This window comes from Equus caballus, chromosome 1 (genome assembly GCF_041296265.1).
Source record: "Equus caballus isolate H_3958 breed thoroughbred chromosome 1, TB-T2T, whole genome shotgun sequence".
NCBI classification, from domain to species: Eukaryota; Metazoa; Chordata; class Mammalia; order Perissodactyla; family Equidae; genus Equus; species Equus caballus.
In genome coordinates, this window is record NC_091684.1 from 140,398,238 (window position 1) to 140,426,100 (window position 27,863).

A 27,863-nucleotide genomic window follows, 5' to 3' on the forward strand; every position below is an offset into this window, starting at 1 on the left:
CTCAAGGAGATTGCATCTTTCCCTAAAAGCAAGTGCAGCTAACTGGTATGCTCATATATACTGAAGAGAGGTTCTTTTAAAAAGTGCACCTGTGGGGGCCAGCCCCATCGTCTGGTGGTGAAAGTTCCATGTGCTCCACTTTGGCAGCCCAGGTTTGCAGGTTTGGATCCCGGGCGTGGACATACTGCACTCATCAGCCATGCTTTGGAGGCATCCCATAAACAAAGTAGAAGAAGATTGGCACAGATGTTAGCTCAGGGTGAATATTCCTCACAAAAAAAAAATTGCACCTATTAAATTTTTACCATTAACTGTTATCATTTCAGCAGTATTTAATCTACATTTCTGATTTTCAACAAGTAGTAAAGTCAGCTGTTTAAATTTATCTACCATCTAGTTCTCATCAAGTATTAAGCATACATAATATTTAATACTCTGTCACATTGATCTGTACTATAAATTCACATTTTACATCTAGGTTTTCTTTTTTTTTTTAAAAGGTTTTATTTTTCCTTCTTTTTCTCCAAAGCCCCCTAGGACATAGTTGTATATTTTAGTTATGAGTCCCTCCAGCTGTGGCATGTGGGACACCACCCCAGCATGGCCCGATGAGCGGTGCCATGTCCGTGCCCAGGGCTGCCGAAGCAGAGCGCATGAACGCAACCACTCGGCCACAGGACCAGCCCCCTGGGTTTTCTTAAAGTAGGAAGATGCAGACATTCTTCAACTTATGTGTGCAGTAAAGGTTATTGAGCATCTGGTCTGTGCAAACTCATCTTCTGTGTCTCCAAGAAAGTCAAGCACTTCTGGAGAAGGAAGGAGGTGCAATGGACAGTTACATATCAGCTTTTCCTGCCTAGACTCTTATCAGTTAAAATCTTTCTCCAGGGGCCAGCCCCGTGGCCAAGTGGTTAAGTTCGCACACTCCACTTTGGTGGCCCAGGGTTTCGCTGGTTCAGATCCTGGGTGCGGACATGGCACCTACATACTACATAGTTGTATATTCTAGTTGTAGGTCCTTCTGATTGTGCTGTGTGGGATGCCACCTCAGCATGGCTTAATGAGCGGTGCCATGTCCACACCCAGGATCCAAACCACTGGAACCCTGGGCCGCCGAAGTGGAGCGCACAAACTTAACCATTCTGCCAGAGGCCAGCCCCCAAATTGAATCCTATTTATCAATCCTATTTATTGAACATTTGCTGTGTAACTAGCCTTTATGCTGGTTGCTGGAGATTCAGAGATTAAATAATATTTGGTATCTTAAATCTACTCTGGAGGCAAATATGTAAGCAACTAGACTGTTATAAATGCCATAATGGAGGGATAATGGAAGCATTAAGGGAGTCAATGCAGACTTTCCAGAGGTAAAGCTGAATCTGAGATTCCAAATGATGGGTTCACTATGCACACTAAGGCCTGGAAGGGCATTCTAGTATGTGCAGAGGCAAGGAGGCATAAAAGAACACTATCTTACAGGGGGTTTTGGTAATGTGGTTCCTAAAGTGGGTGGTGGGAGCATGATTGCTTTTTATTATCATTCTTTAAGCCATAAATTTGCTATAGATTCTCTTTAATGTATAAGCTAGTTAGATACTTAACATATGTATATGTAGCTGACCAGGGAAAAGCTAACAATGGATCATGGAAGAGAAACAAACATGTTAAACATGAGAAAAAAGAGCACAGTGTTTTGAAGAAACTGGAAGAGTTAATATGACAGGGAGAGGATGATGGAGTTGACGCTGGAAGAGCAAGACTGGAAGGTCAGATCATGGAGTGCTTTGAAAACCATGAGAATTTGGACCTTTGTTTTGTGTGCAATAGACTTAATCAGGGAAGTGACATGACCAGATTTGCATTTTGGAAAGTTAACTTTGGTAGTGGGATGGAAGGTAAGATTGGAGGTAAAACCTGGGGCAGGAAGATCTGTTGGAAGGTTAGAAATGTGGCGATCTGAACTACAACAGCTGTTATGGGGCTGGGGAAAAATTATTTAAAAGATTTTTGTTGTGGAAGTGAGAACTTGGGTTATCAGTTGGGTATTTTATTCTTATAGAGAGTTCTGGCTCCACCACTGATTAGTTCCTTGATCTCTAACAAGTCATTAACATCACTGAACTTCAGTTTCCTCATATGTGAAATGGGGCTATAGATAAAAAACAAATATGGGGCCAGCCCCGTGGCCGAGTGGTTAAGTTCTCGCGCTCCGCTCCAGCGGCCCAGGGTTTCGCCGGTTTGGATCCTGGGCATGGACATGGCACCGCTCATCAAGCCATGCTGAGGCAGCGTCCCACATGCCACAACTAGAAGGACCCACAACTAAAAATATACAACTGTACCGGAGGGCTTTGGGGAGAAAATAGAAAAATAAAATCTTTAAAATAAAATAACACTGCCAAAATAGTTTTGAGAATCACTTACTGTGTGAAAGTGCCTTTTTGTTGTTTTTCAGTTAATATGTATCGAGTACTTACTTCCCCCTCCAGGCACTAAATTCATGTTATGGAATTCAGAGAGAATGAGATTCAGTGCCCTCTGGGAGCTTATGGGTGTGCAGTATGCTGATTTCTGCAGGGGATCTAAGGAAGTGCCCACTCAGGCACTGCCATGGGAAGTGGGGAGCCTTACTGAGGGCACAGCTTTCTGCTCTTATTACCTAGTGGTTAATGGTCTCAGGTCTGCCACCCCATATTCTGGATGGAGCTTATCTGGTAGTTTAGCCAATTACCGTTGCCCTTGGTGGGCAGAATCTTTTCGTGCCAGACCACTTCTTGTCCTTGGCCAGACTGTGAGTCAAGGCCCACCCCAGTCCAACGATTTCAACTGCATAAAAAAACAGCCTAATACTGAGAAGGAGGCTCTAGGTAAGGCTGTGTGAGCTGGAAAGGGAAGCTGGTCATCATGACTGGCATGGTTGGTATACTTAGGATTCTATGAAACACCTTTCATACATATGAAATCTTGAGGCAAGAGTGCAAGGCCCCTCTTGTAGAGGGTAGTTTCCTGTCCAGGGAGCCTTAAGCCCGTCCTAGGACTGGAGGACAAACACCTGGTTTAGAAATGCCATCTTCATTTTGGCAGCCCATCCTCTGAAAAGTAAATGGTGCACATTCCAGATAGGCCTCGGGAAACTATATCACCCACTCTTTGTTCAGGCCCCCTATAGAAACTACAATCCAGTATGATTGAGCAATGTTTGTCATCTGAACCAGAATCACCTGGAGTACTTGTTTAAAATGTAGATTCCTGGGTCCTACCCCAGACCATGAATCAGAATCTCTGGATATGGGACGCTGCGTTTTATCAGATTCAACAAATAATTTTTATGCTAGAGTAGTAACAGCTTTAATTAGCTTAAGAGGTGGGTGTGGAGCCACAGGCTGGCCCTTAGGTCCAGGGTCCTCCCAGGAAGGGTGGAACAGCCTATTCTGTGCTCTGGCTGAAAGGATGGATTTGCAAACACATTTATTTCTTATGCAAGATTTTTCTATTTTGGTTCTTGTCCTTGCTGAAAAAACATCACACTCAAAACAGAATTCAGTTACTCATTACTAGTTGGGTGCCCCTAGAACAAGTACTTAAATTTTTTAAATTCTGATTTTTCAGTTCAAAAACATGGGTAACAACTACTTTGAAGAACAGAAATACATATAGCATATGCCCAGGGAAGTGCCTGGCACACAGTAGACACTCAATAAATGGTAGCTATTATTGTTACCACAGTCTAATACTGCGATAATGCTTTCTTTGGGCCTGCAACAATATTTTCTCCTCTGGATGGCAGCAACAGCTTGCTGAGATGCCTTTAGACTAACAGGCAGGGAAAGAATTTTAGCGTGGGAAAGGCTCTACGATTTAGTAACTCAAAAGTTCATTTTAAGGTCGGCCCCGAGCCCCGAGGCTGAGTGGTTAAGTTCGCACTCTCCACTTCGGTGGCCCAGGGTTTCACCAGTTCAGACCCTAGGTACGGACATAGCACCGCTCATCAGGCCATGCTGAGGCGGCGTCCCACATAGCACAACCAGAGGCACTCACAACTAGAATATACAACTATGTACTGGGGAGCTTTGGGGAGAAGAAGAAAAAAACAGAAGATTGGCAACCGTTGTTAGCTCAAGTGCCAATCTTTAAAAGAAAAAAAAGTTCATTTTAGGGGTGATGCAACAGGAGTCCAGCACAAGCTAGCTAGTGACAATACTAGGATTCGAACTTGAAGACTACAGTAGATTTTGTTTCAAAAAGATTTTCCTCTTGATTTGGCTTGACGGACAAAAGAAATGCTTCTGAGCATAAAACCAAGCTCTTGAGAAAAGCTGCCAAAAGGATGTTTACTGTTTTTATACTTTGTATTTAAGGCAGTACAACCTATTTTCACCATTTTTCTTTATATTCATCAAACAATTTCAGGGTAAAGATACATGATTTGAGAGGCAGAGTCTTAGATTCAACAAACACGGCATGAGCCTTGGCTCTGCCGCTGACCGTAATCCTGAGTTGGTTACTCACCCTCTCTGAATCTGTTTCCTTGAAATGAAATGAAAGTTGTACCTATGTTGCAAGGATTGTCATGAGGAATAGAAACAAAGAATGCACCTAGCATAGTGCCTGGAACACAGTAGGTTCTCAATACCATTACTAGCTACCATCTATTGAGTGCTAGCTACGTTTCTAAGCACTGGCCCTGAACTATCTTATTTTATCCTCATAATAACCCTGGGAGGAAGGTACTGTTATTGATAGTCATTTTTCCCGAATGTTAAACAGCTAATAAGTGGTAGAGCTAGAAGTCACAGAGCAGGAGTGGGACACCAAGCTGGGGGCCTACCCACTTTACTATCCTACGTGTACTTGCAAATGTTTGTATCCTCGATCAGGGAATTTACTGTGCTACGTCTTGGTGCTCAGAAACAAAGAAAGAGGAGCACGTGTTAACTGACTGCCCATTATATGCAGGCACTATGCTAGACAATTTCAAAAAGATTTTCTCATTTTGCTACTATTTAATCACTGTCTTCGTTACCTCTAAGAATTCATAAAGTCTTCTAGAACCCTACAGATAGAAGCTGCTTTATTTTGTAGTGTAATAGTGCAGCTCTTGTTTCCCAGGATTCTTTCTTGCAGCTCTTCTTCCAGAAGGTAGATTATCACGTTGTTATTTACAGAAGAAACATTAATGAAAGGCTAGGTTGGCACATGATACAAAAGATGTGGTACTTTTGCTTAGGAACTCCTATTTTAAAAAGTTAAAATGGATGAATGAACATGAACTTATCCAAGAAGTTCAAATACTGTCTCCATAAAGAGGCAGTTTTGTGTGCAGGCTACTTTTTTAAAGTTTGATTGGAAGGGAGAGGCAGTGAAGGGATTATCAGAGAAAAGGAGCTTTGAAGAAAGGCTATTATAAAGATTCCGTAAATATCTCTCATAAATATATAGAGTCTAAAATCTTAGACTTGGAAAGAACTTAAAAGATCATTTAGGGGCTGGCCCTGTGGCCGAGTGGTTAAGTTTGCGCACTCCGCTGCAGGCGGCCCAGTGTTTCGTCAGTTCAAATCCTGGGCGCCGACATGGCACTGCTCATCAAACCACGCTGAGGCAGCGTCCCACATGCCAGAACTAGAAGGACCCACAACAAAGAATATACAACTATGTACTGGGGGGCTTTGGGGAGAAAAAGGAAAAAAATAAAATCTTTAAAAAAAAAAAAAGATCATTTAGTCTAACCATGGACTCATTTTACAGAGAAGGAAACCATACCTAGAGAGAGGAGATGTCTTGCCCAAGGATAGAACTCAAATTTCTTAAGTCCTGGATGATAATAAATTATTAATTATAAATAACTGCATATAACTTGTTTGATAGGACTTTTAGGCAGCAAGCTATAGAACAGTCATGTCAGCATCTTTCTGGGTCAGTTCCAGAATCCCCACTCTGGATCTGATCCCTATAATCCAGTGTGGTGTGTATTTGACACAGATTGGGTCTGGTGATAAGGAAATAGCGTTCACTTCCAATCTTGGGGCTCAGCCTAATTTGATATGTAACACTGCAGCCAACTGTACCCTGGGAAGCTTTAAAAGGATGGTATTCCAAGAATTGGTATTAGTGTGAAAAACCAAATGTTTTATTCCTCTTTCGCTTTTTCACACATTCATTGTTTCTGGGGGTAAAATAGGGGTAACTCACTCTGGTGGGTCAAGTGGAGGGAGGCATTCTAAGTGGAGAGAAGAGCATAGACAAACGAGGTTTGAGACCTCATAGGGTGTCTGGGGCCCTTCAAGAGAGCCAGACCTGCTGTAGCATGTCGAACCTTGGACTTTAGCTTGAAGGCAGTGGAGAGCTATTGAAGGATTTAGAGAGAGTTTAATTATTTTTTTTAATCACGCAGTAATATATGAATACATTCTTACATAAATTCAAATACTAAATCTAGAGCCAAAGTTCTCCTTCATCACCCCTTCTATTCTCCAGGTTCTTCTCAAAGGTAACCACTGTTCTGTTTGGTGCGTATACATGCATAAGAGATATATCTAGGACTATCTTGCATGTGTATTTTAAAACAAATATGATCCTGTCAAAAGATCAATTTGAGGAATAGAGCTTGAGTTTCGGCAATTCTTAGGACCAGCTGGCCATCTGTTTACTTTGCTTGGTGTTCAGAGTATTTTGTGAACATTCCAGTTTTTAAGTGTGACTCTCACACAGGGATTGGTGCCGTGGGAACCATCTGGCAGACCCTAAACCTGACAGCTGCTTTAAACCCTCACAGCCGTATCCACCAGGCCTGCCTGCACTGTGGCCTGCCCTGGGTCAAAAGCTTGCTCCCTGCAGCGGTGCAATCACAGGACAGCTGGAATTCACAGCTATTGAATGTTCCTTGTGCAGCTTAGGGAATGGACAATGTGTTTGCCATGTGTTAGGGAGCAACTGAGGATCCAAACATAACCATGGGGTCCTTTTCTAAGAGAAACAAAGCATACATTCTTTTGGATTTGATCTTTTACATTGTAATAAAAGCACATAAAGTACACATGTAACAAAACATGTCTACATAGTGAAATGGGTTTTTATTATCAACAGTCAACTTAAAAATTACTATTACCAAACTAACAGAATTAGCACTTCTAATATATTTGGACATATCCAGAGCTTAAGTCTCATTAGGGCTGTCACTAAAGTGAGGTGTGTGGGTGTGTGATCTAAGGAATATAGTTTTAGGAATACATGTGGATAGATTTATTTATTCTCGCATATATTAATTCACTATGCATTTAGTACCTATTCCAAGCAAGATCACGTGCTAGGGCACCGGCTGAATCACTCTGTTCCCTGTGCTCTAAATTAAAGCTCCCAGCTCGCCTAGCGAGGCAGATACAACGTAATCAGCGCCCATAACGGGTTTACCTACAACCAGGGATTTGCCAGTTACTCCGTTCATTAAACTATACCAAAGTTTTGAGACAAAGCCCCAAGGTTAAAAATCTTCTGTGGAAACATGCTCTACACACCTATGTGGCACTTATAATGAAAGACTACTTCCCATGACTGACTCAAAATTCCAAAAGAGGTGGTTTGGGGGGTAGCGGGGAGGCATACGTGTTTCTGCTTGGAAATGCATTTGGGATTTGTGCAAATTCTAGACAGGGACCCTAGACTCCTGAGCAGGAGAGCAGAGGTCATGACCAAGGATGCAATTTCCCGAATTCTCCCCTGACCTTGATCCCATAGACAGTTGCCTGAATAAGGGCAAAATCCAAAGGCCTTTAAACAGGGTAAAAGCATCCCCTAAAACAGATTACGGAGAGGCACTTTCAACAGGACCTGGTTGCAGGATCACTAAAAACTCAAAACAAGGAGATTTACATATTTTTCAACCTTATACATTCTTTCAGCAAACCTGCATATTTTACTGAAGAGAGTCACGACATCTGCAACATCTTGCCTAAGAATAATGATTATGTTTATTAATATTCTCTATCCCTTTAATGGAAAGTGATGAAGGAGCGGGCGGCTCAGCGGGAGCTGTTCCCGGAAATCTCCCAGAACTTGAGCACAAGTCAGGAAAAGGAGGTGGGGGTGTTACAGTGGAGGACTACGGAGGGCGTCTGTAGTAGTGCCAAAGGAAAACAATCTTGCCAAGAAAAGAGTATACAAAGTCTTGTTCACCAAAACCTGGAAGCCAAAGGGGTCCCCTCAAAGCTTTACACGGCGGAGAGGGAACCTGCTTCCTCCAAGAGGGGCGAACCGAGGGCCGAGGCACGTCCCAAGGGGTCAGGCGCCCTCTTCTTCCACTCCCATAACCTCCGTCGGTGCCCATGTCACACAGGCGACCTGCTGCTCACCCCGAGGCAACTCGGGCCTCCTCCCCGCAGCCGCCACCACCGCCAGAACCGACGCCGGCTGCCCATCCCGAAGGACGCAGCAAGAGCGCGGGGAGTCTCTCACCTCTGTCTTCCACCCGCCCCGTCGCCATGGTGACCGCCGGAGGCACGCAGTCCCGCCCCTTCCTCACGACGTGGTCCCGCCCCCTCCGAACCCGGAAGCGCGAGGCTGGTGCCCGCTGCGCTAACAATTCAGAGGGAGCGAGCGCTGCGGCCCCGGCTCGCTTGGCCGCGCGCCCCGCCCCTCGGAGGCCGGTCTTGCAGCGCGCCCCACTGCCCTCTGCGCCTGCGGGTGCCGAGCGCTCTGGCCCGGGGTCCCCACCCGGGCCCAGCCGCCTCCACTGCCCGCGCCCGTCCTAGAGGGAAGAGCTGCCTTGGGGAAGGAAAGGGACGTGAGGGCGGACACGGCAGGTGAGGAGTGGAAGAGGCCCTGAGAAATGGGAGTGTGGATGTGTGATGTGTATGAAGTTGCCGGTGAGTGTGTATGTAGTGTACGTGGCTGCCTCTGTCGGTGTGACTTTGTGAGTGTGGCCCCGAGTGGGCTGGTCCATGTGACTATGCGCGTGATCTCATGTCCCTCTGTGTGTGTGTGTGTGTGTGCGCGCGTTTGAAGTCGAGGAGTTCCTGGGGGTGGTCTCTGACCCTGCCTTTATGTGGCTGCCATCGGTGGGACTGGGTGAGGGTGGGAGTCTATGTGTGGGTCGCCTGTGGGTGGGGGGAGGGGGCTTGACCAGGGCATCCTCCTGTAATTCCATCCTGGGGCTATGCAGCTGCACCCAGGAACATGTTTTTCAGTAAACTTTTAAGAACTCTGAGCAGAGGCCAGTTATTTTGGAGATTTCACCTCAGCCTGAAAGTGACAGATGTCTTTGTCATTGCTGAGCACGGCCCAGGTGGGAGGCTTGTGAATGGGGGATGAGGACAGTAGCAGGGCAAGTGTCTCACTTTTCCTCTTCTCTTTTTCCTGGGGAGTTCTAAATTCTGCATTTATGCTGCTGCTTTGTCTCCACCTACCATGTTCCAGCTCCTGCTGGCACAAAGATTCAAGAACTGAGGAGTAACTTAATAGCAGTGTGCAAATTTCCAAAAGCTTTTATACCAAGACAGAGCACAAGATGAGGTGTCACAGAAGAGATGTCAAGTAGGCAGCTTTTCCTCCCATGAGGTTTAGAAGATAATGGAATAAGTTCCTGAAGAAATGAGGGATAAATCTTGCCCTGAAGAGATCTAAAAAAAGGATAGCTGTGTCCTGGTGTGGTGAGATCTGGAGACTTGCATTGAAAAGCCAGTTGCATCGCCTAGAAACTCTTAGATTAGATCTAGAAACTCTAATATTTTGTTATTGCTGGTATTCACAGGTTGTCCATATGTGGATGAACCACAGATTGAGATAAAGGATCAGAAACCTCTGACTCATTAAGCTGGTTATGTGACTTAAATATTTGTAAAGGCAATTTCATTGACTATAAACTGGCAGGTTCTGTTGAAACCCTGAAGGGTAAGTGCGGGTCATTCTTGGCGCACACTTGCAGCTGGCAGTTTTATTGTTAAGCAGCACAAGGGCTGAGAAGACCAGGGATGCAAAGCACTCTCGGAGGAGGGGTTTTCTTAGGCAAGATTAAGGCTAATCTCTGCGCCTGTTTTCCCACCAGCAGGAACAGGTGCTTTTGTTTTTGTGAAGAGTTGAATTGTGAGAGATCAAGTCAATGTTGAGCTCATGGTCCGGATTCCTTCTTATTTAATACTGACCGACTTGGTCACAATCTCAGATAACCTTTTTTTGCTGCATATAGAATGTTTCTCTTGTGACTTGAAAAAGTATACCCCTTTAGTGGATAAAAGAGAGCTCGGAAAACAAACTTCCTTTTCATGCCGCTCACAGCTGCTTTCCCTTTGCAGCAGTGAGCTTTTTTCATTTCGAAGTCAGTTGGTCAGATGCAACATTTGGTTTCTGTCTTACCTTTCATGTACTGCCAAACTAGCACAAGTGTTAAACTCACTTGCCTCTACAAAAATTCAGTCACAGTTGGGTGGAATCTCTCCATCCAGCAAGATTAGTTATAAAATGTTGTAACACCGGGATGGTTGTGAATAATACTGAAGACTGTGGTAAGGAACATCTTTCTGTTTATTGCTATGGGAAGAAGTGGATGAATTTGTGTGCCTGTGTATGATGTGTATATGTGTATTTGTCTGGTAGTTTGGTTTGTACATTGCAACTGATTCCACACTGTGAATACTTAATCCCAAACTTTTATCCCAAGTTTGGTGAATCTAGAAGCAAACTTTCTGGCTTTAATTAGCTAAGGTGTTTTATAAATCTGTTGAGTCGATTTTATTTGCTAAACATGTTTGTGATATTTCCTCCGGTACAATAGAGTGATTGTTTATAGTAATGCAATACTAGAAAATATCACCATTAGGCAGTGGTTAGATGATAGAGGAATATTTCAAGTCTATCCAGGTAGAAGATATTCCAGAATTAATTATATGTGCTAGTTGCTTTCAATTAAAACTAATAAAATAAAAATAATAACCAGCTTAGCAAAAGGTTATATAGTTCAAATGGCTTAGATTTTTTAATATTTTAGTATTTGTTAAGAAAAAATAGATATGCAAAGAGTGATTTTCTTTATTTCAGTGTGATCATAACTACATCTGTGCACACTGATTTTCAGCATAAGACTAGCTAGTGATTTTCTTGGTACTTGAGAGCAACTTACGATTTTCACAAACTTTTCTAAAATTACCATCTTAGCCTTGAAAGAAGAGACTATTATTACAATGTCAAGGTTGTAAATCAGGTTTGATATTGGATGTCTACATTTACTGTCACCTTGGGGTTCAGTTTAGTAACCCCCCAAGCTTAGAGTTAACACTTGAGATCGCTGAGCGCCATGTTCCCGAGGGAGCAGATCTAGAGGGCCGAGGAGGAAGAGTTCCATTGGGTTTAGAATCCCCTCCTGGCCAGTCCAGAGAAGCCTCTCTAAAAGGACAGTTCAGAGGCAGCCCAGGAGTTCAGTCCTAGAGTCTTGAACTCATCCTAGCCCTCGTAGGAAATCCAGACTTACCCTGGGGTAGAGGGCAGGATGCAGTGCAAGTATTTGAATCCTTCCAGACCAGTGGGTGGAAGTTCCTCATTTGGCAATGAGAATCTGCAACAGGGAACTATAATTTCAGGTTCCTGTTATGACATAACACAGATGCCTGAACAAGAGGGGCAGCCTTTAAATTAAAGATACTCAACCAGTCCAACGCTCACAGGTGCCCGGGTTAGAAGGCACTCTAGGATTGCCTAGTTCAGCCTCCTTAGGACAGTCATTCATCTAGTCAACAGGTAATGCCTGCTGTGTGCCAAGCGCTGTTCTAGGCTTTGGGGAAACAGTGGTGAAACAGTCATAGAAGAGAGAAAAGCCCAAAGAGGATCTTTGACTTTTCCAATGTCACAGAACTATAAAAGCTAAAAATCGCTAATCTCACAACAAAAGACCACATTTTTTTCCTAAAGGCACATGTTTTGTGTTGTTGCTAGTTATAGTGTCTTCAAGTCTATTCTGGTATCTTCTCATACATCTTTCAGAGGACATTCTTTCACTTTTAATCACATCAATATGAACAGCAACTTTCGTGTATTTTCCATGAAGAACTATATGGGAGGTTCTGAAGTTATGTTCCACTAGAGTTAGATTGATGGCGTTTTGTGAATTGATCAGGAAGCAGGCTTACTTTAGCCCGCTTCTCTAGTGTGGCTTGTTCCCTATAATTCTATGAGAAAGGAACATCTTTATTAAATGGATTCTTAAGATATTGTCAAAAGGTAGGTGATGGGCCTGCAGTGTGGAATCGTTTAACTAGGATGGGCAGTCTAGCGGCAGAAAAGACTGTCCTGCGTGTGGTCCTAGCGTTGCAGTAGCCATGAGATCTCGGGTAAGTCATTTACATTTTCTAGACCAGATTCCTCTTCTGGAGGAACTAAGGGGGTTGGAATAATTCTCTCTCAGTGCCCCTTCCTGCTCTATGACAATAGAATTTCACCAATTTGTTTTCTGTAGTTTAAGACTATACCGACAAGGTAAAATAGCCCATTTCCTTGGTTTTACCCTTTAAAGTATTGTTGGTATAACTAGACTAGACTCTATATTTAGTTCCGATGTCACTGTGAATTCTTGACATGAAACATCACGTGCTTTTATTTCAGGATTAACCTCCATTTCCGCTAATCATGGGAGAGATTAAAGTCTCTCCTGATTATAACTGGTTTAGAAGTACAGTTCCCCTTAAAAAGGTATGTATTGTTTTATTATACCTCTTATTTGCAAAATCTCACGTTGTTTTTGTGTGTGATTTAGATGTTATGCCTTAGCAGTGCGTGAGAGTAAAGGTTTCAGTAGTTTAACCAAGTAGGTAGTGGTGTGCCCATTTCATAGATGAGAAAACTGAGGTTCACAAAAGTTAACATGTTAAAGGTCACACAGCCTGGTAGAGTCTGGATTAAAATCAAATTAGTCTGGCTTCAAAGCCGGAAGTGCTTGGCTGCCTACCAAAGGGAGCCCCCCCTTCCTTCTTGCTCCCTGGGAAACTACTGCCCAGGCTAAATGACACTTGGCTCCTGGGGTCCCTCTACTTTGTCCCATCCCCTCGGGTAACTCATGTGAGCGCCTCCTGATGGACTCACTCCCTCAGCGAACTGATCACCAGACCCCGAACAACCCAAACTTATCTACATTTTCTTAGTAATGGTTATAGGAAGTAGTTTCATTGATGTAATTTTCTTCAGTTGCTAGATCTCTTTGATCCACAAGTCATGATGAGTTTGCTTGAAATTTCGTGGTGCTAGATTTTAAATTATCAAATAATAGTGTGTCTTCTAAAGGAATTCTGACAAAATTGCCATTCAGAGAACTTGGAGAAAATTGAAGTGATAAACAACCTTTAAGTACATGGCTTAAATTCAGGAGCTACTATGTCAGTTATATCTCAATCAAACTGGGGGCGAGGAGAAATAAAGAATGTACCATTTTTGTTGCTTTTCTTCCAAGTGGGATTATTGAAATAATTTCCTAGAAAATTTTAGAGATCTGAAATCTTATCTCACATGAATTTTATTACTACAAGATTGGGATTTACTGTGTGCACTGTCAAAGGCCATTGAGATTTTCATCACAATCATAGCAAAAAGAAACATGAAAAGCAAAAATGTGAATGGGAAAATACAGAGGGCAGAACAGGAGCGTGAGATATTATTGTGACCATCCGTGACCTGGCGAAGACCCAAAGGGCATTGTCAGGGCCCTCTGGACTTTGCCTTGCCCTTTTTGTCTGTTCCAGTGACGTCAGTGGCCCCAGTTAGTGTGCTGCCACCCACAGTGACACTATGGGGCCCACAGCACTGCCAGCTAGGAGCTCTCAGAAAGTAAAACCTGGAGACCCTGAGCCTTTTAATGTAAAAGTAGGATAAATATTGATTTGTATTGGCAAAAGTTTGAGCAGTTAATGTACTTTCCCAAATACCACCAAAAATCAGCCAAAGAAAACAAAAATTAAGCTATGAGGTAGTGAATATTACTGATGGCTAACTCTTATTGAACACCCACTATCTGCCAAGCTCTGTGCTGAGCTCTGGGCTTGTCTCAGCTCACTTAATGCTCATCTTTTTCCCCTGTTGGGTCCAGAACCCCTAAATTAGGAAGGTTTCTGATGACTTCCTCTTCCCCACCCCCTTTTCCCAAAAAAAGCCAGTTTTTCCCTGCACCCACTTCTTACACCTGACTGAACAGTTTGAAACATTCTCCCAGGACAGTGACACCTACACCTGCCTCATCCCTCCTCTCTGGCAGGCTAGAGGCTTGGTGTTGGATCAGGTTTCTGAAGCATCTCCTGAGTGGTACCGTCTCTGCCCAGCTTCCCCCGTGAGCCTGCAGTCTTGTCTCCCCCTCGCCTGCTCTGTTCATACTCTGACCCCGCTGATCCCAGCCCTCCTCTGGGCCAGCACTGGAGGATGACTCTGCAAATTGCCTTCCTACACACACACACACACACACACACTCCCTGTCTCTCACACACACACACAGAGCCAGAAGTTTGGAGAAGAAACAAGATGCCATGTACAGAGTTTGCTGTTTAATGGTAAACAAAATAGACTTCCTATAATCGTGAGTGGGAAGGAAAATTAAAAACTGAAAGAAAAAGCAGCTCTTTGGAAGAGTATAAAGCAGTTCTGTGGAATATTTCCTTAGCACTAAAGAAGGAAAAGGAGTCTGAGGCAGTGTATTATACTTGCTAGTCTGGCTTGATCCAGGTCATCTTGTAACAAACAAGCCAGTGCTATTAAAACTGTCAGTGGAATTATAGTGTGAAGTAAAGTATAAAAACCAAATGCATACGGTTTCCATTTTTTTCTTGTAACTTTCCCACCAGATTATCGTGGATGATGACGACAGTAAGATATGGTCCCTCTATGATGCAGGCCCCAGAAATATCAGGTGTCCTCTCATATTTTTACCCCCTGTCAGCGGGACCGCCGATGTATTTTTCCGGCAGATTTTGGCCTTGACTGGATGGGGTTACCGGGTTATAGCTGTAAGTATTATTGATTCAATATTAAAATTCAGGTCCACATTTTGTATTTTTTTTTGTTCTTCTGTAGTAATGGGCACGTTTTTTATTGAGATAAGATATTTGTTTTCCTTTTTTTAAATGAGAATGAAGCCTTTTGAAGGAAGGGGGTATGTGTACACGGAGGTGCAGAGGGACATACCTCTGTTGGAAGCCTTCTCCACACCCGGCTTTTACTTGCTTTCTCTCCTTTAATTCTCCTCGCAAGTCTGAATAGTAGGAAGCATTGTCCTTGTTCACAGATGAGGGAACTGAAGTCCAGGCCATTTTAGTGATCCCACAGGTCACACAACCAGGAGGTGGGGGAGGGAGAACCAAGCTCAGTCTTCTGACTCCATTTCCAGGGGAGCTGAGCATGGAATATTAGACAGCAAAGGGATCTGCCAAAAAGTAGGCGACTGAAAGCTTGCTTTAATCTAAGTCTTTGACAGTTGAAGTTCATTGGTTAGCTCATATCCTTAGTATTTGGTTAAGAAATTTTTTGTTTTTAATTGTTATTTTATCTAAATCTAGTTCTGCATTGGTCCTTCTTGAATCACCTTCTCTGGGGGAAAGGCGTGGGCGGGGGGGGGCTCTGTTGCCTGCAGCTGAGGTCTTGGCGTGCCTTGACTTGTAACCACAGTGGAGGTCGGTCTCCTAACTTCGGAGGAAAAAGACTCCGGCTTTGGAGCTCGCAGTTGTTTCTGGGACCTGGAATATTAACATGTAAACGGACTCCCTGTGGAAGTACTGCTGTTATTATACATTTTATTTACTGTCTAAAGGAGAGAAAATGGGAGCCAAATCTCTTCTCTTGGAAAATATCTGGAAATTCTACAGCGGTTACCACCAACTGGAGCCACACAAAATGCATCCAATTCCTCTTCCTCCTGACAGCCCTTCTCTTTCTTCAAAAAACTAGTTCTTATTGGAGCCGCCTGCTGCCCTCCCCAGGTCGCTTCTTCTGTAGCTAATTTCTCCGGATTCTTTAACCCTTCCTCCTATGTCGTATGTGAGTCTCTGCAACATAATCCTCCCTGGTTCTAGGTTTTCAGTCATCCCTCTTCGTGGACAGCATTCCAGGAATGCAGGGTGGCATCTGCCCTTACCCAAGCCCTCTGCCGCCTAAAACAGGACAGTACCTTTCCTGGTGGCCACTGTTGATCAGCCAGGGGGCTAGAAACTGAGTGGCCCCAGGGTCTGTTTCACTTTAGAGTGCTGTTGAAAGCTGACTGTTTATTGCTCGAAACTGGCAGGTCACCATTGCCTTCGGCTGGATATTTCTGCTTTGCCCTCAGGCTTCTTGATGTGGGCTTTCCCCATTTCACTAGCTAGATAATGAATCAAGAGAAGACCAAAGGTGTCTTCAAAATTACTTTATCCTTACGGTTTGATCAAATGCTCAACCCCATGAGGTTTTGAAACTTACTAGGTATTTGTATCCAGCAGTTAAAATGCACAGATAGATCTTTTTTCATTTAAATTTTTATTGAAATAATTGTAGATTCACACACAGTTGTAAGAAATAATACAGAGATCCCTTTTACACTTTGCCCAATTTCTCCCAATGGTAACATTTTGCAAAACTATTGTATGATTTCACAACCAGGATTTTTTTTTTAAGATTTTATTTTTCCTTTTTCTCCCCGGTACATAGTTGTATATTTTTAATTGTGAGTCCTTCTGGTTGTGGCATGTGGGATGCCGCCTCAGCATGGCTTGATGAGCAATGCCATGTCTGAGCCCAGGATCTGAACTGGTGAAACCCGGGCCACCAAAGCAGAGCGGGTGAACTTAACCACTCAGCCATGGGGCCGGCCCCCGGGATCTTGATATTAATGCAATCCACTGATCCTATTTATTTATTTATTTATTTTTGATGAGGAAGATTGGCCCTGAGCTAACATATGTGGCAATCTTCCTCTATTTTGTATGTGGGATGCTGCCACAGCGTGGCTTGATGAGCAGTGTGTAGGTCCCCACCCAGGATCCAGGCCATGAACCCTGGGCCACCAAAACGGAGCATGAGAACTTAACTACTTTGCCACCAGGCCAGCCTCACTCATCCTATTTAGATTTCCCAGTTTTACTTGTACTCAAGTGTGTGTGTGTTTATGTATTAAGTTGTATGCAGTTTTATCACCTATCTAGGAAACAAATATTTTTAAAATAAGGCTTCATAAAAATATCATCTCCTTTCTTTTAGGTCATCATCTGCCTCCCATTCTCAAATTTTCTCTCCTAGGGAGGGTCTGTCCTCCATCCTATCTCAGAATAATAAAGAATAATTATCCACAAATGGAATTTTAATAGTACAACTAACATATTATATCAAATCTGAAATTATCCCATAATTTACATGGCAGTATCTATTCAGTAACAAAATGAGTTTAAGCGCTTAAAACAAGCCTGTCAGGTGGGTTTTACATATATTAAAGAGAGGGGAATTCTTAGATGACAAGCCTAAGTCCCCTAGAAAGGAGTTAGTGACTTGTATTTCTTTTTCCTCCTCCTCATCAACATTAATAGACTGCGTAGAGTCAAGCACCTGAATTTTTGGTCACAAATAAAAGTACAAGAAATCGATAGAATGACTCAATCAATTAAAAGACGAGGAACAATTTTATTGAATACTCCATTAAAGAAATGCTTCCAAGAAGAGAGGGAACTCTCCTTAGAACGAACTTTACTTCTAGTTCTCCTGAGCAATCATTCTGAATGAAATTGGATTTAAGGCGAAACAGAATTTCTTTACTTGGATGGGTTCTGCTCCGTTCACCCTTGAACCTCAGAGTTTCTGAGCTATTTAGAAAGGAAATTGATGTGAGTTGAAATTGTTATTCACGTAGTGTCACCAGAGTGTGCTTCCTTTTTATTCTTTTCTGATTGGTCTGTTAGGCAAAATGTGAATTATGAAGTTTAGGAGAGGGTGGGAGCTAATTTTCACATATTTTGAATAAGGAGCAGAACTTAAACACATGAGAAATGCTGTTGTGTGAGTCTTAAGTTTTTCATATATATATGAGTTGCATTTTACCTTTCAGTTTTTAAAGTAAATTAAAAATTATTGTTATTATTTCAGTTGCAGTATCCAGTTTACTGGGACCATCTTGAATTCTGTGATGGATTCAGAAAACTTTTAGACCATTTACAGTTGGATAAAGTGAGTACCCTGAGACTAATTACTTACGTGCGATTTTAATGTAGCATTTACATTGTAAAACCTGGTGTTGTCTTTCATTTTTTATTAACAGCTCTTTCAAGATATAATTTAAATATCATAGTGTTTACCCTTTTAAAGTCTATAATTCAGTGGTTTTTAATATATTCATAGATATGTGCAACCATCACCACAGTCAATTTTAGAACCTTTTTTCACCGCAAAAAGAAACCCCATACTCATAGCAGTCAGTCACTCCCCACCCTTCCCCCTACCCGCCCTGGCAACCTAATCTACTTTCTGTCTCGATGGATTTGCCTATTATAGATATTTGACATAAATGCAATCATACGATGTGCGGTCTTCTGTGACTGGCTTTTTTCACTTAGCATACATTTTCAAGGTCCATCTATGTTGCACCATACATCAGTACTCCATTCCTTTCTATTGTCCAATAATATCCCATTGGGTGGATAGAGTACATTTTGTTTACCAATCAGCAGTTGATGCACATTGGATTGTTTCCGTTGTTTAGCTATTATGAGCAATGCTACTGTGAACATTCGTGTCCAAGTTTTTGTGTAGACGTGTTTTCAGTTCTCTTGGATATTCACCTAGCAGTAGAATTACTCAATTACAGTTTTCTTAAACATAAACTACTAAGTGGTTTCGTTTTCTAATGTAATTTGTGAAGAATATTTTTTTTAACTTGCATCATTTGTATGCACAGTTATATTGTTTTCTTGACCGAGTATATAAGTTGCATTTAAATACAGTATTTCCTGTGTTCCTAACTGCTGTAGAACCATTATTCACTGCATAACAACATGTCAGTCAACAACGGACCGCATAGATGACTGTGGTCCCATCAGATTAGTACCGTACAGCCTAGGTGTGTAGTAGGCTGTACTGTCTAGGTTTGTACAGCCTAGGTGTGTAGTAGGCTGTACTGTCTAGGTTTGTACAGCCTAGGTGTGTAGTAGGCTGTACTGTCTAGGTTTGTACAGCCTAGGTGTGTAGTAGGCTATACTGTCTAGGTTTGTACAGCCTAGGTGTGTAGTAGGCTGTACTGTCTAGGTTTGTGCAAGTAACTCTGTGATGTTCGCAGAATGACGAAATCACCTAACGACGCATTTCTCAACATATTTCTGTTTTAAGCGATGCATAACGGTATTTTAGTCTAATGGCTAGTGATGCCATTATATTCTGTGGTTGAAGATAATTAAAACAACTTTTTTTTTATACTTACGTTCAGGATTGATCATTGTTTTGGGATCCTCCTTGTGTTTGTTTACAATTAGGTTCATCTTTTTGGGGCTTCTTTGGGAGGCTTTTTGGCCCAGAAATTTGCTGAATATACTCACAAATCTCCCAGAGTCCATTCCCTCATCCTCTGCAATTCCTTCAGTGACACTTCTATCTTTAACCAGACTTGGACGGCAAACAGGTAAGAATGTAAACATTCAACCAAAGTTATTATTTTTGTTCAGTGCAATTTTGAAAATGTTGGTTTTTGGTTTTTTGGTGCACTAGGGAGGGAGGGTCATATTTATTTCTGTCTTCTGAAACTGCCCTCGCTTTTAAAATTAGTAACAGTCACCTCTGCAAAAGAAAAGAATTGAGTGGGCTCTAAATTCAACTATTTCCATTACTCTAAATTATTCTTTTTTTAAATTTTTTGTTAAAGATTTTATTTTTTTCTTTTTCTCCCCAAAGCCCCCCAGTACATAGTTCTGCATTTTTAGCTGTGGGTCCCTCTAGTTGTGGCAATGTGGTATGCCTCCTCAGCGTGGCCTGATGAACGGTGCCAAGTCTGTGCCCAGGATTCAAACTGGCGAAACCCTGGGCCACCGAAGCGGAGTGCATGAACTCAACCACTCGGCCACGGGGCCAGCCCTGACTCTAAATTATTGTTTAGTTTTGTTTAATATACATTCATATGATTTTACAGTTTCTCTTCAGTGCATATGTAACTAATATTATGTTCTGCCTTTTCCACTTATTATTTTGTGTAAACAGTTCTGTGTGTTGACTGACAACAGTTTCTTCAGGCATTTGGCCTCTCCCAATTTTTCATCCTGTTCTACTGTAAATCTTTATACTAATTACATTTTTCCTTCTCTTTCCGGGTTATTTCCTTGAGATATGTTCCCAAAAATGGAGAGACTAGAGCCTTTAGTCTGTCAGCAGATGGTTTTAAGGACATATCATGACACTTAATGTTAGTCTGCTTTTCAGAAAGATGGAAATGGTGGAATGCTTTGTGGGGCAACCAGTGGGGTACCTGCTTCCTCTGAGCCATCCCTTGGGTGGTTTTATCATTTTAATTAGTTTGATAGGTGTCTAATGGTACCTTAAAGCTGACTTCATGTGCATTTCTTTCATTGCTAGCAAGGCTAGGCTCTACCATAAAAAAGCCCAGTGACTAAACATACAGTGTGAGCAGGTTGGTTTTCACATTGTTTTCATATCTACTTAAGATTACACTCTGATATTTTAAAAAACTTTTCCTGGGGGCCGGCCCGGTGGCCTAGTGGTTAAGTTCGTGCACTCCGCTGCGGCGGCCTAGGGTTTCGCTGGTTTGAATCCTGGGCGCGGACACAGCACTGCTCATCAGGCCATGCTGAGGCGGTGTCCCACATGCCACAACTAGAAGGACCCACAACTAAGAATATACAACTGTGTACCAGGGGGCTTTGGGGAGAAAAAGGAAAAAAATAAAAATAATAAAAACACAAACTTTTCCTGATCTTATCTCAGTAGTTTACTCAGCATTCCTGCAGCAATTTCTTGTATACATTAGCTAAAAATACTTCATGTCCAGATGATGCACTAAAGCTTATTGATTATTTTTGATGATTTTTCATGTTGTTTTAATTGTCAGAAGTCAAAACTGCCCCAGTTTGTTTGTGCTTTTACATATCGCCTACTTTTTTTTATCAAACATCTGAGTGCTTACTATATGGCTCACACTGAGGCTACAGGGGCGAGCAAAGCCAACGAAGTCCACCCCTCACAGAGCATACCTAGGCATCATGCCTTTAGAAGATAAGAAAACCTGGGGGTGGGGGGCGTGGGAGGCTGAGTGGAGAATTTAGAAAGGTAACTGAATGATGGCCAACTGGTCCTTGCGAGGGAAGCTCAACTTCCACCAAGCTATTCCATTGAGAATATGCATCAGAAGGCCATCTGCACCTCTTAAACGTCATTTTCAGTATAGGATTAGAGAAATTAGTCATTACCCTATGTAATGCCTCTCAGCATTTGTAATTAATAGAATAAATATCAACTAAAAATCACATATAGAGGGACCAGCCTGGTGGCACAGCAGTTAAGTTAGCACATTCTGCTTCAGTGGCCCAGGGTTTGCTGGTTTGGATCCCGGGTGCGGACCTACACACTGCCATGCTGTGGCAGGCGTCCCACATGAAATAGAGGAAGATGGGCACAGATGTCAGCTCAGGGCCAGTCTTCCTCAGCAAAAAAGAGGAGGATTGGCAGCAGATGTTAGCTCAGGGCTAATCTTCCTCAAAAAATAAATAAATAAATAAATAAAAATCACATATAGAAATCCATAAAGATGAAACTGCCTTGAATTAGCCCAGTTGAATCTAATAGAAGCAAACTTTGGGAGGTACAATAGCTCTTTCATTTTGCTATTTTGAAATCTATTTTGAAATAGTCAATCAAAAGGTGATATAAACCTGAAGGTTGATAATCTTAAATTTTCAATGGAAATAGTTTAGTCATTGGAAATAAGGCCAATTAGGAAAAAAAAATCTTGGGTTCATCAGAACGTCTACCTTATTAGTAAAGGTATTTTGAAATATTGCTTATAATTATTCCAAATCCTCAAATAAAAGTTTAATCATATTAAACTATAACTCTTTGGGAGCTTGGGAAAGATGCTGAGCTCTTTGAAAGAAGGAACTAGGTCTTTTTATCTCAAGATCCCAAGCTCCTAGCGAGTGCAAAGCTTCAGTGTTGAATGAATGTTTGCCATTTATGTCTAGTCTTGGAAATTTAAACCATCAGGTCTTTGTTTTACAGCTTTTGGCTGATGCCATCATTTATGCTCAAAAAAATAGTTCTTGGCAACTTTTCGTCTGGCCCAGTGGACCCTGTGATGGCTGATGCCATTGATTTCATGGTGGACAGGGTAAGAATCATGGCATTGGGGTGGAGACACCTTGTACCGGGAATTTTCACGTCTGCTTGGTTCCTGAAGATATGTCTGTCTCACTGAGTATGCATTAGAGGTGCTTGTTAAGCTGTCTTCCATATTAACTTTAATACATCCAAAGAGATATTCCTGCTGGAAAGTAATTCATCAGAATCACTTGGGGGAACTTTTAAAAATAAAGATTCCAAGGCCTCACACTAGACCATCAAACTGGAATCCCTGGGCGTGGGGTCTGGGAATCGGCATTTTTCGCCCCCTCCGCCACCTCCCCCAGGTGAAGGTAATGTAGCAGGTCTGTAGACGTGCGTTTAGGAGCTACTGGGCTAGATGATCTTTCTGAGGTCTCTGCCAGCAATGAGATCTCTTGAATGTTTCTCTCTCACCTTTGAGCTTCAGGAATTGGCCTGTTGCCCACAGGCACCAGGTTGAGGCAATTCAGGTTGAGGGCTATGGAATGCCAGGTTCCCGGAATAGAAAAATGCCACCACGTGAGAGGCCCAGTTTATGATCTCTCAAATACATTGTATTTCCTCACTGGTGACCTTTCTGGCCGCACCACACGTAGTACCACCTTTATAAGCACAAATATTATCTGTGGAATTAATGTAAATGTGAAAAACAAAATTAATTCCAAAACTTTACCTGCATTTCTTGTTGCAGCTGGAAAGTTTGGGGCAGAGTGAACTGGCTTCAAGACTTACCCTGAATTGTCAAAATTCCTACGTGGAACCTCATAAAATTCGGGACATCCCTGTAACCATTATGGATGTAAGCTTCCTTTCTAAATGTATATGTCAAGATCCTTGTTATAATTATTTTAGAATTTTTTAATGTGCCTCTTCAAATGCTGCCTTGGATTTTTTTATTTTACCTCCCAGCCTTCTCAATTCCAAAACAATTTGTTTATTAATTATCCTCTATTTTTCCTGGCAGGAATAACACCATTGAAATCAGAATAAATTTAAGCAAACATGGTAATCCTTACCCATTTTGGTGTATTTTTGCTATTCTCATCAATAGATATTGCACTTTAGCTATTACACATCTGAGCAGCAAAGAGAAGGGACCTCATGAGGGCAGAGAATCAAGAATTCCATAAAGTCTAATTAGCGCAAAACTTTGCTTCTTATATTCTTGAGTTATGGTAAAATATACATGACAAAATTTACCATTTTAACCATTTTAAAGCGTACAGTTCAGTGGCATTAAGTGCATTCACAATATTGTGCAACCATCAGCACTGTCCGTCTCCACAACTTTTTCATCATCCCAAACTGAGACTCTGTATGTTAAACAGTAGCTCCCATCCCGCCTCCTCCCAGCCTCTGGCAGCCAACATTGTACTTTCTGTCTCTGTGTATTTGACTATTCTGTGTTCCTCATTTAGGTGGAATCATGTAACACTTGTCCTTTTGTGTTGGTTTATTTCACTTAGCATGATGTCTTCAAGGTTCACCTATGTTGTAGCATGTATTCCTTTTTAAGGCTGGATAATATCCCATTGTATGGATAGACCATATTTTGTTTATCCATTCCTCTGTTGATGGACATTTTGGTTGTTGCCACCTTTTGGCTGTTGTGCATAATGCTATTCTGAACATTGGTGTATAAATATCTGTTTGTGTCCCTACTTTCAATTTTGGGGGGTATATACCCAAAAGTAGAATTGCTGGGTCATATGGTAGTTCTGTTTAACTTTTTGAGGAACCATGATATCATCTTCCACAATGGCTGCACCATTTTTACATTTCTACCAGCAATGCACAAGGGTTTCAATTGTTCCATAGCCTCACCAGCACTTATTATTTTCTGTTTTTTGATAATGGCCATCCTAATGGATGTAAAGTGATATTTCATTGTGGTTTTGGTTTATTTTTTTAGAAATCATATAACTACTTTATTTTGCCTCTTAATATGTATTCCTAAATTCAAATAACATGGTATTTTTAAGAACCGATTTTTTTCAGGAAATTGTCCATTACAAGCATATAAACAATATCTTCTTATCATTCTTCACTATAATTGCTACATTCCAACATCTACCATGACACAGAGCCAGCTTTTCAATACTCTTGGTGAAATATTTGGTCCTTATAGTGCATTTGCTCCACCTGCCCATCTTTCAAAGCTGTGCTCACCACTTAGGTACGTGGTCCCTGAGAACTGTCCACAAGCTTTAGCAAGTTGGAGATGCACTTTTACAAGTTTTTTTTTTTTTACTTTTAAATTACTTTTGAAAAACCTTCTTGCATAAAACATAAATTTGTATGGGCATTGAAAGAGGTCTGAATTCCTACACTCCAGACTGTTCCAGTGGCTCTCCCAGGAAAGGATCTGGACTTTTTATCTCATACTCTTTACAGTTTGAGGGAAATTTTTTTCGCTGAGCATATACTTACTACTTACGTAACTTTTTAACTAATAAGAAAATTAAAAAGTTCTTTTGGGGTGTCATGATCTTTTTAAAATTAATTGGCCTTTTCAATAATGATTGTTTATTATTAATATTTTGTTAATTTGGTCAGCCATGTTTGAGGAAAAAGGAAATTAATTTTTCCCCCCAAACAATGCCACAGACATCTGGCAGCAAAATCTGCAGCTCACGTCCTGCATTGGAGTTAGAGTCACCAGGGATCAGCAGGAGCAGGTGGCCCAGGCTGCACAGGGGTTTGGTGGTGTCTCTTCAGGAGAACGGAACACTTGGGGTGGCACTTTACATAATGCGAAAAGAACATAGTAAGATACTAGTAGGTTTCAGCCTTGTGTGTTTTTAAAGGTGTTTGACCAGAGCGCACTTTCAACCGAAGCTAAAGAAGAAATGTACAAACTGTATCCTAATGCCCGGAGGGCTCACCTTAAAACAGGAGGCAATTTCCCATACCTGTGCAGAAGTGCGGAGGTGAATCTTTATGTACAGGTAAGGCCCAGCCTGGAACCCAGAGCACTTTGAACCCAAAGTGTGTGGTTTGAAATATAAAGCCTTTTTTTGATGGTGGAAAACTACAGAATTCTCTGTAGGAATGAGGTATTGACTCAGTAAGGGCGGTTTACATTAATAATTTATAGGAGCATTCAGGCAGGTCTATGAGAGACACCCGCGGGACTCTGCCCACCATCCCTTTTCTGAGAACAGCAGGCCACCTCCATGCACTGAAGTAGCCACGTGGTATGACATGACCTTGCCTCCTGGACACAATAAATTCAGTCAGAGCAGGACTCCAGACCTCAATGGGGTCAGTGCGAGCCCCATGAAGCAACTTCTTGATCTATTTTTAATGCATTAAAAAAATAATATATATAAACTAACAAACACCACCTCTTCATCCTCTGTCTCAGTGGATTTTAGAATAGTGGTGAGAAATGATTGCTTTGGCACTTCGGCAAGAAGTATCAAGAACCTTAAAAAAGCAGTCACATTCTTTGATCCTGTCATCCACTTGTGGCAGTAGACCTAAGGGGAGGGTCCTAAATACAGACCAACTTGCTGCCCAGAGACATTCCTCACGGGGTGAGAAGGGCAGAGCAGGAGAAGGACCTGACTCGCAGCAGCAGAGGGAGGGTGAGCACCTGCTCGTGGAGCAGCGTGCCGCCATCTAAGATGTTTAGGAAGAGTTTGTAGGAACTTGGAGAGACCGGTTACATATTAAGTGATGAACAAAGCTCCCAAACTGGTTTTAAAAAATCCTCGACTTTTCTGTGTTTTCTAGTTTTTCTTTAATTATGTATCACTCTGTAATTTGAAAGTGTAAGACCTTTATATACCATGGCGACGTATGAAATAATGATCCTGCGTTCCTACAGATACATTTGCTACAGTTCCATGGAACCAAATATGCGGCCATTGACCCATCAATGGTCAGTGCCGAGGAACTCGAGGTGCAGAAAGGCAACCTCAGCATCAGTCAGGAGGAGCAATAGCTGCGGCTGTGGCTGTTCGCGACGAGTGATCCGGCGCGTCCTTGTACAATCAGTGACGTCAGCGCCCGCCAGGCGGCCTCTGTTGGGTTTGTCAGCTTCACCGGTGATCACTGTGTTTGGAAGCAGGACTGATTGTCATCTTCATGGCAGGCGGCAGCTCTTCTAAGCCAGTGTAACTGTTCCCTCTTCGGTTTTTTTAGCTTTTGAATTTGAAGAAGTACTTTTGAAGACTCCCATTTTAAGAATTGTGAAAATTTTGCTACCAACTGTCTTCCCCACTGAGTTCTTCAGTCAATGTTAATTTCTGAAGTTGGGGGTTTTGTGGGGTTTTTTCCGTTTCTTTCCTCTCTTCCTTTCTTTCTTTTTATGTTATTTGCTGCAAATGCAGCACATCCAGATTGTGTGTCAGAGGACGTTGGTTATTTTTACGCTTTCTGGGTTATAACCGTTATCCGAGTGCCAAGGCTGTCACCCCCATTTGCTCTCCTGCAAATCAACTACTTCTAATTTCCAGTTAAGCAAATTGTTTTCAGTTTTAGCTGTTGTCTTTCTAGCCATTACAGTCATTTGGAATAAAAATTCAATTTCAGTGAGTGATGTTTGTGATCATTGTAGCTGCCTGACTGGGCTCCCTAGACTTTCTGAGAAGCAGACCATGTTGCCAGTTCGGTGTGACTTTAGGTCAGTTACTTAATCTCTCTAAAGCGCAGTTTGCTTGCTGTAAAATAACAGCAGCTCTCATTTACTGAGCTGCTACTATGTGCCTGGAACTTTCCATACCTTAATGAATTGTGTCCCCACCACCTAGCTTCAAAAATTATCAACAACTCATTGATGGTCGTGCTCCATCTCATACTGCACCCTCACTTCGTCCACATACTCCCATAACTGGATTATTTTAAAGCAATTTCTGATACCATATCATTTATAGGTACCATCTGGCACCTATAAATATTTTTATAGGTACCTTCAAGAGATAAAATATCCATAATGCTATCATCATACTTAAAAATTCACCAATAGGGGCCGGCCTGGTGATGCAGCGGTTAAGGTCGCACGTTCCGCTTCAGCAGCCTGGGGTTCACTGGTTCAGATCCTGGGTGCAGACATGGCACCACTTGGCAAGCCATGCTGTGGTAGGCGTCCCACATATAAAGTAGAGGAAGATGGGCACAGATGTTAGCTCAGGGCCAGTCTTCTTCAGCAAAAAGAGGAGGATAGCAGCAGATGTTAGCTCAGGCCTAATCTTCCTCAAAAAAAAAAAATAATTCCTTCATATCATCTAATATCCAGTCAGTGTTCCCATTTGTGAGTATCTCACAAATGTCTTTTTATAGTTGACTTGTTCTAATCAGCTTCCATACAAAGTTCATACTTTATATTTGATTGAAATGTCTCAAGTCTCTTTTAAACTGTAAGTTCCTCCTCCCTCTGGTTTTTTTTCTTGCTATTTATTTGTTGAAGGAACAGGCTCATATGCCCTATAGAATTCCCCACAGTCTGGATTTGACTGATTGTAGCCTTGCGATGTCCTTTAATTTGCTTCTCTGTCCCTGGTGTTTCCAGTAAACTGGTAGTTACAGCTAGAGGTTCGATCAGGTTCAAGCTCAATCTTTTTGGCAGG

At 42.1% G+C, this 27,863-nt stretch overlaps 1 protein-coding gene across 2 annotated transcripts; it reads left to right on the forward strand.

The window, feature by feature from the left end:
* Window positions 1–8,389: 8,389 nt before the first annotated feature.
* SPG21 (SPG21 abhydrolase domain containing, maspardin) lies at window positions 8,390–26,832 on the forward strand. 2 transcript variants are annotated; one of them, XM_001498388.7, is made up of 9 exons: window positions 8,390–8,795; window positions 12,583–12,669; window positions 14,802–14,963; window positions 18,061–18,141; window positions 19,440–19,585; window positions 22,189–22,297; window positions 22,982–23,089; window positions 25,098–25,238; window positions 26,123–26,832. In XM_001498388.7, the coding sequence occupies exons 2-9, from the start codon at window positions 12,607–12,609 to the stop codon at window positions 26,237–26,239; spliced, it is 927 nt and encodes a 308-aa protein (XP_001498438.1). In that variant the 5' UTR covers window positions 8,390–8,795; window positions 12,583–12,606; the 3' UTR covers window positions 26,240–26,832. The 2 variants fall into 2 exon arrangements, with proteins under 2 accessions (XP_001498438.1, XP_023511174.1); XM_023655406.2 differs by lacking the exon at window positions 14,802–14,963 and having other exon boundaries at window positions 8,536–8,795.
* The last annotated feature ends 1,031 nt before the right edge of the window (window positions 26,833–27,863 follow it).